This window comes from Lithobates pipiens, unplaced genomic scaffold (assembly GCF_037356315.1).
Source record: "Lithobates pipiens isolate NorthernLeopardFrog02 unplaced genomic scaffold, aLitPip1_a1.2 Scaffold_8, whole genome shotgun sequence".
Taxonomy (NCBI): Eukaryota; Metazoa; Chordata; class Amphibia; order Anura; family Ranidae; genus Lithobates; species Lithobates pipiens.
Window position 1 is genome coordinate 586,370,367 of NW_027507903.1, and position 16,841 is coordinate 586,387,207.

General features: G+C 45.2%; 1 protein-coding gene across 2 annotated transcripts in view; it reads right to left on the minus strand.

Moving 5' to 3' along the window:
• Positions 1–9,406: 9,406 nt before the first annotated feature.
• Positions 9,407–16,841, minus strand: part of LOC143961187 (RING finger protein 11-like) — a 30,568-nt gene continuing 23,133 nt past the window's right edge. For both annotated transcript variants that reach the window (XM_077470400.1, XM_077470401.1), the window contains exon 3: positions 9,407–11,395. In XM_077470400.1, coding sequence (XP_077326526.1) covers positions 11,224–11,395 — 172 coding nt within the window. In that variant the 3' untranslated portion in view covers positions 9,407–11,223. The remainder of the gene's footprint in view (positions 11,396–16,841) is intronic.

The following is a 16,841-nucleotide window of genomic DNA, read 5'->3' on the forward strand; positions in this document are numbered from 1 at the left end:
CACCACCTCTCATAGTACCTGTCAATCACAGTCCATCAGAGTACCTGTCACAGTCCATCAGAGTATTTAAGTACCTGTCACAGTTCATTTGATTACCTGAGTACATGTCCCAGCCCATCAGAGTACCCGAGTACCTGTCACGGCCCATCAGAGTACCCGAGTACCTGTCACGGCCCATCAGAGTACCCGAGTACCTGTCACGGGCCCATCAGAGTACCCGAGTACCTGTCACGGTCCATCAGAGTACCCGAGTACCTGTCACGGCCCATCAGAGTACCCGAGTACCTGTCACGGTCCATCAGAGTACCCGAGTACCTGTCATGGTCCATCAGAGTACCCGAGTACCTGTCACGGTCCATCAGGGCACCTGAGTACCTGTCACGTTCCATCAGGGTACCCGAGTACCTGTCACATTCCATCAGGGTACCCGAGTACCTGTCACATTCCATCAGGGTACCCGAGTACCTGTCACGTTCCATCAGGGTACCCGAGTACCTGTCACGGTCCATCAGGGTACCCGAGTACCTGTCACAGTCCATCAGAGTACCCAAGTACCTGTCACGGTCCATCAGGATACACGAGTATCTGTCACGGTCCATCAGAGTACCCGAGTACCTGTCACAGCCCATCAAAGTACCCGAGTACCTGTCACGGTTCATCCGAGTACCCGAGTAGCTGTCACAGCCCATCAAATTACCCGAGTACCTGTCACGGTTCATCCGAGTATCTGTCACAGCCCATCTGAGTACCCGAGTACCTGTCACAGTTCATCTGAGTATCAGAGTACCTGTCACAGTTCATCCGAGTACCTGTCACAGCCCATCAGAGTACCCAAATACCAGTCACCAAGCCATCAGAGTACCTGTCACCAGGCCATCAGAGTACCCGAGTACCTGTCACCAGGCCATCAGAGTACCAGATTACCTATCTCCAGCCCATCAGAGTACCCAAGTACCTATTTGCAGCCCATGTCTCATAGAATATACGTTGGGGTGTTTGCTTTCCAAAATGGGGTCATTTTGTGGGCAATTTCACTGTCCTGGTGGTCCAGGACCTTTAAAAAGTGTGATAGGTAGGAATGAAATGAGATGTGTCATTTATGCTCCTAGAACGCCTGAAGGTACTACTTCAATGTTCGGCCTCTCTATGTGACCAGGTTGTGTAAAAGTCCTACACATGTGGTATCGCCATACTCGGGAGGAGTAGCAGAATGTATTTTGGGGTGTCATTTTTGCTATATACATGCTATGTGTTAGAAATATCTTATAAATTGACAATTTTGTGTAAAAATAAAATACGTTTTAATTTTTTCCCACATATTCCAAAAACTTCTGGAAAAAAATCAACCGTTCAAAAGACTCATTATGCCTCACAGATTATACGTTGGGGTGTTTGCTTTCCAAAATGGGGTCATTTTATGGGAAATTCCCTTGTCCTGGTACTCCAGGGCCTTCAAAAGTGTAATAGGTGGTTGAGAAATGAGATGCGTCATTTTTGCTCGTAGAACGTCTGAGGGTACTACATCAATGTTGGTGCTCTGTATGTGGCCAGGCTGTGTAAAAGTCTCACACATGTGATATCACCGTACTCGGGAAGAGTAGCAGAATGTATTTTGGGGTGTAATTTGTTGTATGCATATGCTGTGTGTGAGAAATAACCTGATAATATGACAATTTTGTAAAAAATAATAATAAATAATTTTGCAAAGAATTGTGGGGAAAAATGACAACTTAAAAAAACTTTCCTGTTTTATAAAGTTCAACTACCTTTTCCCGCAGATCCTTTGACAATTCTTTTGCTTTTGAAAGATGCAACGGTCTGTCAGGAGTCCAGAAACTCATTGACCTTTTATACACACACTAATTACAAGCAAACAGATCACACGTGAGGATGGTTAGCTTTTTAATAGCCATTCACACCCCTTTCTGTCAAATTGTGTGTACGTTGTCAGGCCAAAATCACCAGTGTATGTAAACTTTTGATCAGGGTCATTTGGGTAGTTTCTGTTGTCATTATGATTTAAAAAAGAGAAAACACTATTGATTGATAATAAATGGCTTCAGCCAAACACTAACAATGAGTGAAAGTACAGTTTTTGTGTTATCATTCATATTCTCTGAAAATGGGCAATAAATTCTAAATTCTGCCAGGGTATGTAAACTTATGAGCACAGCTGTATAAAATAATATGCAAAGTGGTTGGAGGGAAGCTTCAGAATGGCAAAGATGTTTTTATTACAAATTATGTGAGCAGACCGCGGTTCCTCGTCGAGGAATCACTGATAGATTTAGCATTGCTCTATTTACTGTCTATATTCATATACTATTGATGGATGTAGTGACACTACAGGAATTGCCAGCTTTATCCATTTGACTTATTGTTCACATTTTTGTAATATTATTCACATTAATAACCATACACTGAGTAGCCCCATACGTTCACTCATCTTCTGATGGCTCCTTGCAGCAGGATAATGCTCCATGTCACAAAGCTCAAATCATCTTACCACTGGTTTCTTGAACATGACAGTGAGATCACTGTACTCCAATGTCCTCCACAGTCACCAGATCTCATCCAATAGAGCACCTTTGGGATGTGGTGGAATGGAAGATTCGCATCTTGGATGTGCAGCCGACAAATCTGCAGCAACTGTGTGATGCTATCATGTCACTATGGACCAAATCTCGGAGGAAAGTTTCCAACCCCTTGTTGGATCTATGTCACAAAGAATTAAGGCAGTTCTGAAGGAAAAAGAGGTCCAACCCGGTACTAGCAACAAGGTGTACCTAATAAAGTGGGTGGTGAGTGTATATTTGCCCATAGATGGAATAAGAGGGGGGGGAAATAAATAATTCACACGATCTACAAATGCATAGAAGCGTGGGTTTATTTTATGGCATGACAATGCAGTAATTTTTTCAGATCTGATATATTCAGACTTAGTTCATGGTAGTGTATTGCCATGATAAAAAAAGACAGTGCTAAAAAAACACAAAACCTTCATATTCAATCTAATACACTTATACCCTAAGAAATTGCATCAACCCAACACAAGGGTTTGTCATCATTCTAAATGTGAAGGGAGATGTTCCTGGGATGCATAACTGTACCAAGATCATGGAGTGTTGTAGTCAACAAAATCAAAGCGACGCTTTACCAATGTTATAGTGGTGCTATTCGGCCGCTAACGAGGAGCTTTAAACCCCCCCCCCCCCCCCATGCTAGCGGCTGAGGAAACGGTTAATTAGGTCCCAAAAAGCAGTACTTTGACAGTGGTGCCCATTCATTACAATAGGGTGGGGCGGTGGAGGAGCAGAGTATACACCTCTCCCCCACCGTCCCAAACACTTTTTTACCTGTCCTGCAAGCGCGCCACCCCAGTGTGAAAGCACTCAGGCTTTCACACTGGGGCTGCAGAAGAGGCAGTTTACAGGCGCTAATTTTAGCGCAAAAACGCCTATAAAACCCCTAAGCGTGGAAAGGGTCTATAGGTAAGATCTAAAGCAGGCCATACATGGTCGAATTTCGAACTAATTTTTCTTTCGAAATTTGAACCGTGTATGGCCAGCATGAGCCTACCCAAAACCGCCTTTTTCCCCATTTGTGCTGATACAGGTGTATTTAATCATCTACTGGCTTCTTAAAGTGGTAGTAAACACTGTTCTACCACTTGTACCTACAGTACCTGTAGGTACTGTGAATATCTCCTAAACTTGAACAGTTTAGGAGGAGGGATGGGCTCCGGCGTGTTCGCATATGCCACGTGCAGAGCCCGCCAGGAAGTCGGCACAGTCAGGCAGTGAGAAATGTCCCGATCTCTGCAGTCGCACATCGGGGCAATGGCTCACTGCCCGTGATTAGAGCAGCGCTGCGCCGACTTCCTGGCGGGCTCTGCACATGGCGTATGCGAACACGCCTGAGCTCATCCTCATTTAGGAGATATTCAGGGTGCATGCAGGCGGTGATGTTACCGACACATGCGCTCTGAAGGTCCGGCATGCGTAAACAGCAGCTCCCACGCACATGCGTGGGAGTGATGTCATTGTGCCCCCGGCCACTCATGTAGCCGGAGGATGTGAAGCCGGAAGGAAGATGCCAGCATGGCGCTGAAGGGCTTCGTTTAAGGGAAGTCTCTCATAATGATGCATACTAGCACATTATGACATTGCCTTGCAGAGGATTTTCTTTATTCATCAACTGCTGTTTGCTGCCGCTTTAACCATGTCCAGAATTCCATTGGTGAGATTTCTGCACTTGAGTTCTCAACTTCACCCACCTGCTGCAGCCATTAACAGGTTGTCTCATCTCTGCTCTCTTCCTTTTTTTGGTAATATCCCTAATACAGCAGAAAAAAATATGACTCTTATGCAGCCCAAAGATTAAGTGATTTTCTTTCCACCATGGTGGAAAGAAAGAAAGATCGCTCGATTACCCCATCAACACAGTCAGTGTTGATGGGAGAATCGCTACCGCAGCGATATTGGGTTCTGCTGGCGGGGAGCCTTCCCGGCAAGCAGAACACAATGATAACTGCTAGCGGTCATAGATGCCAACGGTCATTGCAAGTTAAAAAAATAAAATAAAAAAATTAGAGGTCGACCGATATTTGGCGTTTTTTAATTACCGTATTTTTCGGACTATAAGGCGCACCGGATTATAAGGCGCACTAGCAACGACCGGCTGATAAAATGGATATTTCCATATATAAGGCGCATCGGACTATAAGGCGCACCGGATTATAAGGCGCACTAGCAACGACCGGCTGATAAAATGGATATTTCCATATATATAAAGCGCATCGGACTATAAGGCGCACGGTCGATTTTGGGAGAAAATTTAGGCTTTTACGTGCGCCTTATAGTCCGAAGGTTTACGTCAAGATGACAGATACTGTTAACAAAGAACTCCAGCGATGTCAACAGGTCATATATAAGGCGCACCGGACTATAAGGCGCACGGTCGTTTTTGGGAGAAAATTTAGGCTTTTACGTGCGCCTTATAGTCCGAAAAATACGGTAATCAGCTTCGGCCGATTGTGCTGTTAAAAAAGGCCGATGATTTTTTCAGCGCGACTTGCAGATGACTTCAGTAATAGAAGTCAGTGCAAGTTGCCTGGAGACTTGAGTGCAGCACTTGTCTCCTCTCTGGGCAGTCTGCCAAGAAAAGAACAGAAAGATACAATGTTTATACTTGAATGAATGAACTCAGCTCAGTGTGTAGAGTTCTCAGTTTAACCATTTAAAGACTAAGGCCCCTTTCACACTGACGTCCCGTTCAGGCCCGCCTGTCAGTTTTTCAGGCGGACCTGAACGGGTGCTCCATAGAGCTCTATGGAGCGTCGGATGTCAGCGGTGACATGTCCGCTGACATCCGACCCGCTCCGATCCGAAAAAGTGTAACGGAGGAAAAAGCTATTTTTCCATCCGTCTGCGGATCGGATGACGACGGGCACTGCGGTCCGTCGTCATCCGATCTCCCATAGGGGAGAGCGGTGCTGTGACAGGTCCGTCCCTGCGCAGTGTGCAGAGACGGACCTGTCATCTCCCTGCTCAGCGGGGATCGGCGGAGTGATCCCCGCTGAGCAAACAGATATCCACGGGGCGGATCAGAACTGATCCGCCCCGTGTGAAAGGACCCTAAATCTTTTTTGACACTTGATGCTTACAAATAAAAATCCTGTATTTTTTGCTAGAAATTCACTTAGAACCCCCAAAACTTATATATATTTTTTTTAGTAGAGATCCTAGGGAATAAAATAGCGGATGTTGCAATATTTTATGTCACACGGTATTTGCGCAGCGGTCTTTCAAACTCATTTTTTTTTTTGGAAAAAATACACAGATTTAAAAAAAAAAACAAAAAAAAAACAGTAGTTAGCCCATGTTTTTTTCATCCAAAAGTTTTGATTACCTGTTTTTGTGTAATATAAAAGAAAAAAAAATTATATATATATCAGGGCTTCCACACAGACTGCAGGTGAGCCGTTTTTCAGGCACTTTACAGGCGCTATTTTAAAGCGCCTGAAAAATGCCCCAGTGGGAAAGTTGTCTAACTGTTAGATTTTATGAGATGAAGGGGAAAAAATAAATAATCGGCCTAACATATCGGCCATCGGCCGTGGCGATTTCTAAATATCGGTATCGGCATCGGCCAGAGAAAAACCCATATCGGTCGACCTCTAAAATAAATCTGACAGGTTGCCCATAGATGGATCGAGTCCCTGCTGAATCGTCCGAGATTTGATCCATCTATGATCAGATTAACTGACTGTTGACTCTTAATTGTGGAGTACAGAGTTGGGTAACTACACTCAGATGAAACCACAAACAATTAAAAAAATAAATTAAAAAAAAACATTTATGTGACCCAGTTGCCACCCCCACCCCCACCCCGGTTTCCCTTCATGCCAAAATATTCTGAGGATTTAAAGTAATCCATTGTTCACAGGAGTGCGTTTACAAACCTTGTACAGCACCCCAAAGAGCTGCTTACAATTTGCATAAGATAGTTTTTTTGTTCAAAGGCTCCCAGGGAACACCACAGCATCACCTTGGTTTTCACATGGTTGTGATGAACACAGGACAATTAATTACTTTTATAAATAACATTCACTACTTATCTTATTTCCTTACACAATATATTATTTTGGCTGAATGTTTAAGGGCGTACTAACACTAGGCATAGCTGCCTTGTACCGTACCCAATCACAATTGTCCGCCCTTCCCCGCTGGCTTGCACTCACATTGTGCTGGGCGTGAGCACGCTTCCCTTATTACCTCTGCCTCGCATAGATGCATAGTGTAACAAGATCAACGGAACTGTGCCTGAGCCCACCTCTTCAAGTGGGTCAGGGCACAGTATAATGAACCATACCCAAGCATGGTACAGACAGATCACACTAGTCAAACTAGCTTAATGTTGGGGGTGATACATGCAACATATGGTTTGCCTATTGTGAAAACATGGAGGAACCATAGACTTAATTGTCCTACTTTTGGAGGAGTCAGTCTGTCCAATCAAAGGGCCAGTGGACAAATTTAGACTGGCCTTACCTCAAGAAAAATCACGTTAGCCAACAGCCATGCAACGCAGATACTCTGCAAGTTGCCTGAATGAACTTCAGATAAGTCTAAAATACATGATATTACCAAAAGTATTGGGACCCCCGCCTTTACACACTTATGAACTTTCATGGCATCCCAGTCTCAGTCCATAGGGTTCAATATTGAGTTGGTCCACCCTTTGCAGCTATAACAGCTTCAACTCTTCTGGGAAGGCTGTCCACAAGGTTTAGGAGTGTGTCTATGGGAATGTTGGACCATTGTTCCAAAAGCACATTTGTGAGGTCCGATACAGATGTTGGACAAGAAGGCCTGGCTTGCAGTCTCCGCACTAATTCATCCCAAAGATGTTCTGTTTTATCAGGTTGAGGTCAGGACTCTGTGCAGGCCCCTCAAGTTCCTCCACCCCAAACTCGCTCATCCGTGTCTTTATGGTCCTTGCTTTGTGCACTGGTCCAAATCATTTGGTGGAGGGGGATTATGGTGTGGGGTTGTCTTTCAGAGGTTGGGCTTGGCCCCTTCGTTCCAGAAGAACTTGGTTTAAGGGAACTCTTAAGACGTCAGCATACCAAGACATTTTGGGCAATGTCACGCTCCCTACTTTGTGGGAACAGTTTGGGGATGGCCCCTTCCTGTTCCAACATGACTGCACACCAGTACACAAAGCAAGGTCCATAAAGACATGGATGAGTGAGTTTGGGGTGGAGGAACTTGACTGGCCTTCACAGAACCCTGACCTCAACCCAATAGAAAACCTTAGGGATGAATTAGAGCGGAGACTGCACAAATGCGTTTCTTAAAGAATGGTCAAACATTCCCATAGACATACTTCTAAACTTTGTGGACAGCCTTCCCAGAAGAGTTGAAGCTGTTATAGCTGCAAAAAGGGTGGCCCAACTCAGTAATGAACCCTATGGACTAAGACTGGGATGCCATTAAAGTTCACGTGCGTGTAAAGGCAGGTGTCCCAATACTTTTGGTATTATAGCGTATCTTGTGTAGTACTGAGATCATACTGCATCCACCATTAGGGACTTCTTGCGCACACAAAATGCTTTTGATTGATTTGAAAGGACATGCAGTGTCACGCAACACTGCCGCTACTAGCGTTTCCTTCAACAATGGTTTACATTATAGAGCTGAAGACCTATTCTTTCACTGATGCCAAAAGCTTTTGGCAACAGTTGTAATTTCTTTATCACAAAGACATGCCCGGATTTGTCCAGCCCTGTTGCTACACAAGCTTTAAAAGGCATAGTACAACTTTTACCAAAAATGCCTATACCAGTAAGGAGTGTCTGTGCAGCTTTGACCAAAGCGGACTAATACCCTTGCTTTAGGTGTAGGCCATTTAGTACCTGATGAAGCCTGATTGGAACATTCCCAGGACATTGCTAAGAGGCCTAGCCATTACCGTTCACCTTGACCATTACAGGAGTGAGCTCTTTCTCCAATTCAAACCTCCTCACATGGCTCTTTCTCTCCCCTTATGCAGTAGTTCTGAGCTCAGCCTTTGAGAGCTCACCCTGTGATGGAGTAGGCGAACAGTAAGAGCTAGGCCTCTCTTAGCAAAATACTAGCAAATTCCTAGAAGTATTCCAGTTAGGCTTCATGCAAGTAAATGGCCTACATCTGGAGCAAGGCCATTATTCCACTTTAGTCAGAGCTGCGCAGTTTGTTTTTATCTATAGACACCCCATATCTGCATAGGTAGTTGGGTAGGTCTTGGTAAAGGTGAACTAACCTATTAAATAGTTTTGATTGGTTATAACTGATAATTCAGCAGCATAACAGAGGCAGAATAGAAGAAGAAGGTTAATAACTGATATATACAAAATTTAAAGCTGAGCTGTAGGCATCTATGAATGGTCATGTAATGCAGATGGACTGGCATATTTTTTTTATACATGTCACCCCCAGGTGATCTACATTTTTTTTTATGGGCTTCCATTTGTGTTTAAGCATAGGCTCCTGCCAAGCCATGAGGCTGCAGAGTGGTAATCCAGGCACTGGGCAGGAGAAGGGATTCAATAGACAATGTTCTGCCTACTCAGCAACAAACCCGCTACATGGTGATCAAGCTGTGGATGGGAGATCGGGTGTTTCGATGGCCGCACTCTATGAACTCACATGAGGTTCTGCATGCAGTGGCCAAAGACAATTCTCTTGCTATCAGACATGAGCAGTCAGTAGGAAAAACTGCAAAATGAGATAAAAATCAAATCTTTGGACTTCACAGGTAATATAAATATTTTGCAACAAATGGAAATGTGAACTTATAACTTGAGTAGGGTGGCTACAAATCAGAGTTAATGGTTTATCTGTCCTGGCCTGAAATGTATTAGAAAGGGGGGGGGGGGGTTTATATGTGAATTAGTAAAATCACAGAAGTCATATTCTGCTCTCAAATTTAAGCAGCCATTGCTCTCTACTGTCTAAGGTACATTATAAACCCCAACCCATCACAAGCTGTGTCCTCCACTGTCCAGGGTAGAAGATGACCCCAACCCATCACAGGCGGTGTTTTTCTACTGTCCAAGGTAGAAGATAACCCCAACCCATCACAGGCGGTGTCTCTTTACTGTCCAAGGTAAGAGATAACCCCAACCTGTCACAGGCGGTGTCCTCTACTGTCCAAGTTACAAGTTAACGCCAACCCATCGCAATTGGTGTCTCTCTACTGCCAAGGTAGAAGAAACCTCAACCCATCGCCGGAGGTGCCTATTGTCTAATGAACAAGAGAACCTCAACCCATTGCAGGTGGCGCCTCTCTACGGTCTAAGGAACAAGAGAACCCCAACCCATTGCAGGTGGCATCTCCTTACGGTCTAAGGAACAAGAGATCCCCAACCCATTGCAGGTGGTGTCTCTCTACGGTTTAAGGAACAAGAGATCCCCAACCCATTGCAGGTGGTGTCTCTCTACGGTCTAAGGAACAAGAGATCCCCAACCCATTGCAGGTGGTGTCTCTCTACGGTTTAAGGAACAAGAGAACCCCAACCCATTGCAGGTGGCATCTCCTTACGGTCTAAGGAACAAGAGATCCCCAACCCATTGCAGGTGGTGTCTCTCTACGGTCTAAGGAACAAGAGATCCCCAACCCATTGCAGGTGGTACTTTCTCACCCAAACCCTCATTCCTTCTAAAATGTGTGCATCTCTCCAGACTGACCAGCAGTTTGCACTCATTTACATGCACACACCTCAGTCTCTAGAAAGGATCGGGGATTTATCTGATATCTTAGGGTAGAAGAAACCAAGGTAGAAGAAACCTCAACCCATCGCCGGAGGTGCCTATTGTCTAATGAACAAGAGAACCTCAACCCATTGCAGGTGGCGCCTCTCTACGGTCTAAGGAACAAGAGAACCCCAACCCATTGCAGGTGGCATCTCCTTACGGTCTAAGGAACAAGAGAACCCCAACCCATTGCAGGTGGCATCTCCTTACGGTCTAAGGAACAAGAGATCCCCAACCCATTGCAGGTGGTGTCTCTCTACGGTTTAAGGAACAAGAGATCCCCAACCCATTGCAGGTGGTGTCTCTCTACGGTCTAAGGAACAAGAGATCCCCAACCCATTGCAGGTGGTGTCTCTCTACGGTCTAAGGAACAAGAGATCCCCAACCCATTGCAGGTGGTACTTTCTCACCCAAACCCTCATTCCTTCTAAAATGTGTGCATCTCTCCAGACTGACCAGCAGTTTGCACTCATTTACATGCACACACCTCAGTCTCTAGAAAGGATCGGGGATTTATCTGATATCTTAATAAAGAGACATTTTGACCCCCGTTATTGAAGAATGAAAAAAGTCTTCTCATTAGGAAGAGCAAACAAAGCTTGCATGAAAATTTCTAGATTGGTGAAGACCACAATGCGGAGATGAACGAGATGAGAAAAATATAGTACGCAGTCTCCTCCTCCTCCTCTCAACAAGCTGTTTTCACTGATGGAGGGGTATTTATCTTTTATTTGATATTCCTCCATCTGGTGACTCTGGAAAGGTAGTTCACTTGACTTTTTAGCAGCAGCACTTCATCTATTTCTAACCAGCAAACCATTCTTATACAGGTTTTGGCCAGCAGGTGTCAACAAGCCTTTTTCCAAAGTACTTTACTTGATCGACTGAAGCCATGGTGTTGGCACATCCAGGGTGTCCTTTCCAATCAGTTTGTCTCATAGGAGGACAGCAGTGCAGCATCCACAGGCTCCATGCATGATGGACATGTGAAGGAGCGCATAAGCCAGTCATCTATACATTCCATATGGTAAATGTGCATACAAGGTAGGAAGCGTATTGGATCCCCAGTGACAAAGTCCAGCATACAGATCACGCACCTGCACAGACAAAAAAAGTGATGGATGCACTGTATTACTAACAACACAGACATAAACGCTGCATGCATGGGCATTAAAATACGATACTCATCAACTCCCCCGGCCCACTTTGGGTAGACAAACGGTACTGATCTGCACTAATCTGACCGCCATCTGCATATTTTTCCCCCTTTATTAGTGTATCTAAAGTTATTTTTCTAATTTTGGGTGAAGTAAAAAAAGAGTTCAGGTAAAGCTTTGTTGTGTCATTTTATTTGTTTTTATGGTTTTATAAATACAGTTTTATTATTTAATTAAAGTGGAACTTTACCCATCAGAACTTAATAAAAAATAATGTTCTTTAGCAAAAAAAGGTGCATTCCCCATTAATAATGAAGCTACCAAAATTCGTATGTGCTGTAAATTTCCTCTGGCATTGTTCCCGTTTCTTCTTGCTGGAGGCTGCCATTTTGCTAAAGCCCAGATCCGCTGAGGAGCAGTAAATCATAAATATACATCACTAGCCTAGTCTTAACATGACAACCTAATCGTCCTCTTTCTTCCACCCAAGACCTCCTGCTCTCTAGCTTCCTCATATATTCCTCCCCATATTCGCCTTCAGGACTTCTCCCGAGCCTCTACCATCCTCTGGAATGTCCTACCCCAATCTGTCAGACTATCTCCAAATCTATCTACTTTCAGGCGATCCTGGAAAACTTCTCTCTTCGGAGAAGCCTACCCTGCCTCCGCTGAACAACTGTGCTTTTACTTTCTTCATCAGCTCATCCTCCACAGTTTTTATCACTTTGTATCACTTGACCCTCCCTCCTAGATTGTAAGCTCTAATGAGCAGGGCCCTCTGATTCTTCCTGCATTGTATTGTAATGTCTGCCCTACTGTTGTAAAGTGCTGTGCAAACTGTCAGCACTATACAAATCATGTATAATTATAATAAAGCAGAGCTAAACCCATCAATTTAAAGCGGGAGTCCACCGGGACTCCGCGTTTTTTTTTTTTTTTTTTTAAAAGCCAGCAGCTACAAATACTGCAGCTGCTGACTTTTAAATAGTGACACTTACCTGTCCAGCGCGCCCGCGATGTCGGCACCCGAAGCCGATCGCTCGCTCGGCTGCCGGGTCCCGCCGCCATCTTGGGTATGGGAATCAGGAAATGGAGCCTTTCGGCTTCATTTCCCAGTTCCCTACTGCGCATGCGCGAGCCGTGCAGCGCAATCCGTACGGTCCCCGCTGCCTCTGGGAGCTGTGTGTTTCCCAGCAGGCAGCGGGGCACTTGCTGAAGGGGGCGGGCGCTTGCGGAACGGGGCGTAACGTGCGCCCCGTTCCGCAGAGAGCTAGCCCGGAAGTGGGTGCAGTTACCTGGATTATCCAGGTAACTGCACCCCCTCCCCCCTGAAAGGTGCCGATTGTGGCGCCGGAGGGGGGGGGATTCCGATGAGCGGAGGTCCATTTTAGGGTGGACCTCCGCTTTAACAGTTACATTCAAGGAATTGCTAATTGGGATTGCTAACCGTCACATTTGTTTGTGTCCTCAACCAAACTGTCAAACCATCAAATGGCTGGTGTCATAACTGATAACATGGGCAGCACCATGGCAGGTGCAGATCAAACAGAAGCAGCGTCCTTGGCTGTAAAGGTCCTATGGGTTTTAATTCCACTTTAAGGCTGTCAGCAGATCGGCATTACAAATTCAGCAGTGCCTAAAAATGGAGCAACTGAGCATGTGCAGAGCAGGGTGAGACTGTGTATTACTGGATTTTAAACAGTATAGACACGTATTTTTAATGTTTTACATAGCTATACCTGCAAAACAAGCCAGCCTGAAGTGATCTAGCAGGACTTCCTTTCTGACTGAAGTTCCACTTTTAGTTGTACGAAGTGTCTTTTTAAAGCAGAACTATACTCCCCTCCACTCCAGCAATGCAGTGCCCAGGAGCCCCCCTGCTGACTGGTAACATCTTCAGCCGGTCTTCTTCCGGATTCTAATCTTCAGCTGTTACGATTGGCCGAGCCAAGTTAATGTCACTCCTGTGCATTTGCGGAAATAAATTCATCTTGGCTGATACCAACATCATACTCATGTGTGCAGCTCAGTGTACTATACCCCCCACTGACACCAATGATGGGGCAACTATTGCCCCCCACTGCCACCAATGACGGGGCACTATCCCTCCCACTGCCACCAATGACGGGGCAATATACCTCCCACTGCCACCAATGACGGGGCAATATACCTCCCACTGCCACCAATGACAGGGCAACTATTCCCCCCACTGCCACCAATGATGGGACACTATTCCTCCCACTGACACCAACATTGGGCACTATTCCTCCCACTGACACCAACATTGGGGCACTCTTACTCCCCTAATACCAAAGAGGGGGTATTGTTTACTCCCACTGACCCCAAGACATTTTCTACTGCTACTGGTCATAGTCTGCGCCCCCCCCCCCCCCTAAAGTCTGAAAACTGGCCATTTGATTAGAGTGTTTAGATACCCCTGACCTAGCAAGTACAACTTTCATAATAGTAGGATGGTATTGCTGTCCTCCATCTGAAAATTCCAGGCTCTAATTGGCTTCAATCATTTTCTAGCCATAGGGTCCTTTCACATGGGATGGATCTGTGATGATCCACCCCGTGAACATCTGCTTGCTCAGTGGGGATCGATCCGTTGATTCCCCGCTGATCCAGCAGATGACAGGACTGCCCTGTCAGATCTCAGCTCTTCCCTATGGGGAGGGGGGGGGGGGGGGAAATTGGATGAACTCGGACCGTCTGTCCGTGTTCATCCAATCCGCTCTGCAGACAGATAGAAAAATAGGATTTTCCTCCGTCCACAGAATCGGACCATAGCGGGGACGGATGATATCAGGCGTCAGCTGATGTTAATCCACTGACACCCGCTATCCCATAGGAATGCATGTATGTCCATATTTCATCCGAAAACTGATGGATGAAATACGGACATACTGTCCACACATGTGGACAAGGGGCCTAATTATTAGCTTCCTTTACCTTGATGCAGCAGCATTATCCTCTGATCCCCCCTCAAAGTCATAATTCAGAGACTTTATGTGTGTCATCTGTCCAGGAGACCAGACCCTAGTGGCTGCTATATTCTTAGCAGGGTGACTAGTACCCCCAAAGCCCCTGTGTAGTCTGGCTGAAGTTTTTATTGACATCAGGGGACAGTGCACGGTACCAACAAAATATGGCCAGAATTGGCGTGTGGGTTTTGGGAGCTGTAACAGAGGACAAGATTACACCTGACAAATCAAAACACAGAATTGCCCCAGTAATACCTACATAGGAGCCAACATCTCAAAGCTTAATGAGATGTTTAGCTCATTGTGAGTGGCAGAAAGATGGGGGCAATGATGTGCAATGCCTCTGGGTTTTCCCCCACCCACAGGGCCCATGAAAAAATGAAAGAAAATCAGCAAGTGAGGACATCACAGGTCCTTATACATATGCTTGCATTTGATGTTTTAGTGCAAGAAATACTATAGACCATAAGCACCTGAACAGAGCCATAGACTCTAATAGGCTTCAAAATAGTGTGAGCTTATGCTGCAGAGGAAAATATGTTTCTAAGGGACATTCTGTGTACAGAACAACTCCATGTAGCCATATTGCATTGCATTTTCAGAAAACAATAGAGCTGCAGATTAAAAAGGAAAATAGGAATTTTACGTCATACTTAGCTGTGAAATCCTTTTCTTTGAGTACATCATGGGACACAGTCAGGCTAATATTCATTGCCTGCTGGTTTATACTCCATCATTAGGTAAATGAACACTGGTAGACCAAAGGTCTTCAAACAGGAAGTGATCCCCTATATAACCCCCACCCATACAGGAAGTACTTTAGTTTTGTAGCAAGCACTAAATCCTCAAAAAAGAGGGGGGGGGGGGATCTCTGTGTCTCATAATGTACTCAAAGAAAAGGATTTTACAGGTAAGTATGACGTAAATATACTATTTTATTTTTCATACATCATGGGACACAGAGTCAAGCTAATATTCATTACCTGCTGGGATGTCCCAGAGCAATAGCCTTGAGGGGAGGGAGACACCCTGCCAAACAATAGCCATCAGACCTTATTCGGCAGCCCACAGTACACTGCAGCCGAAAGCCGAATCCTTGGCAGCTCGAACATCCACTTGATAAAATTTTGTGAACGTATGCACTGAAGATCAGGTGGAAACCTTACAAATCTGAGCCCCAGATACCAGATGGCGAAAAGCCCAGGAGGTTCCTACAACCCTGGTAGAATGACCTCTCACCATAAAAGGGAGGAGCCTTATTTTTCAGACTGAAGGCCTGAATGACCAATTGACGGACCCAATTGGCAATGGAAGCTGCCTGCCCCTTCTTGCATCCTTTTGCTAAAGCAGAGAGTCTGATCCTCAAATCTCTGCAGATCTAGACAAAAAAACCTTGACTGCCCAGACAAAGTCCAAAAAATGCAGTCGTCTCTCTTCCGCCAAAGAGGCCGAGAGAAAGAAAAAAAAAAAAAAAAGGAGGCAAAATAATGTCCCGATTTAAATGAAAGGCCGACACCACTTTTGGCAAAAAAGGATGGAAAAGGTCGTAACAAGACTCTGTCATGGTGAAGGATCAAGTACGGTTCCCTGCATGAAACGGCTGCCAACTCTAAGCCCCTGTACACACGGTCGGAGATTTCGACAACCAAATCCGTCTGATTTTGTCTGTTGGATCTTGTCCGAAACTGTTGCATACACACGGTCGGACTAAGTTGTCGAAAAATCCGATCATTCAGAACGTCATGACGTAATTTCGTTACGATGGGACTACGTTCAGGCTAGTAGCCAATAGCTTTGATGTAGGAAGTTGATCTGAGCAGGCGTGCCACTTGGTCCGATCAAAATTCTCTACACATGATCGGAGTATGTCCGATCGAACCAGTTGGTCGGAAAATATTTCCAACAAGTTGGAAAATTGGGTCCGACGGAATCAGTCCGATGCATAACACACACAGTCGGATTATCTGACAACACGGTCCGATAGGACACATTCCGACGGATTCTCCAACCGTGTGTACAAGGGCTAACACTCTTCTAGCTGAGGTGATAGCCATCAGGAAGTCTAGCATGCGTGACAGCAAGTCTAATGGAATTTCTTTAATAGGTTCAAATGGTGGTTTCTGTAACACAGACAGCACCATGTTCAAGTTCCAGGGACACATAGGTGACCTAATGGGGGGGGGAAGCGAGTTGCTCCTTACATAAAAAGGTTCGGATCAGTGACTGGGAGGCTAAAGGCCTTTGGAAGAATACTGATAGGGCCGAAAATCTGACCTCCGATTGTACTCAAAGCCAATTTGATTTCCACAGCTGACTGTAGAAAAGAGAATTCTCCCAATTAAATATTTCCAAGGATGACATTTTCTGGCTTCACACCAAGCAATATAAGTCTTCCAGAC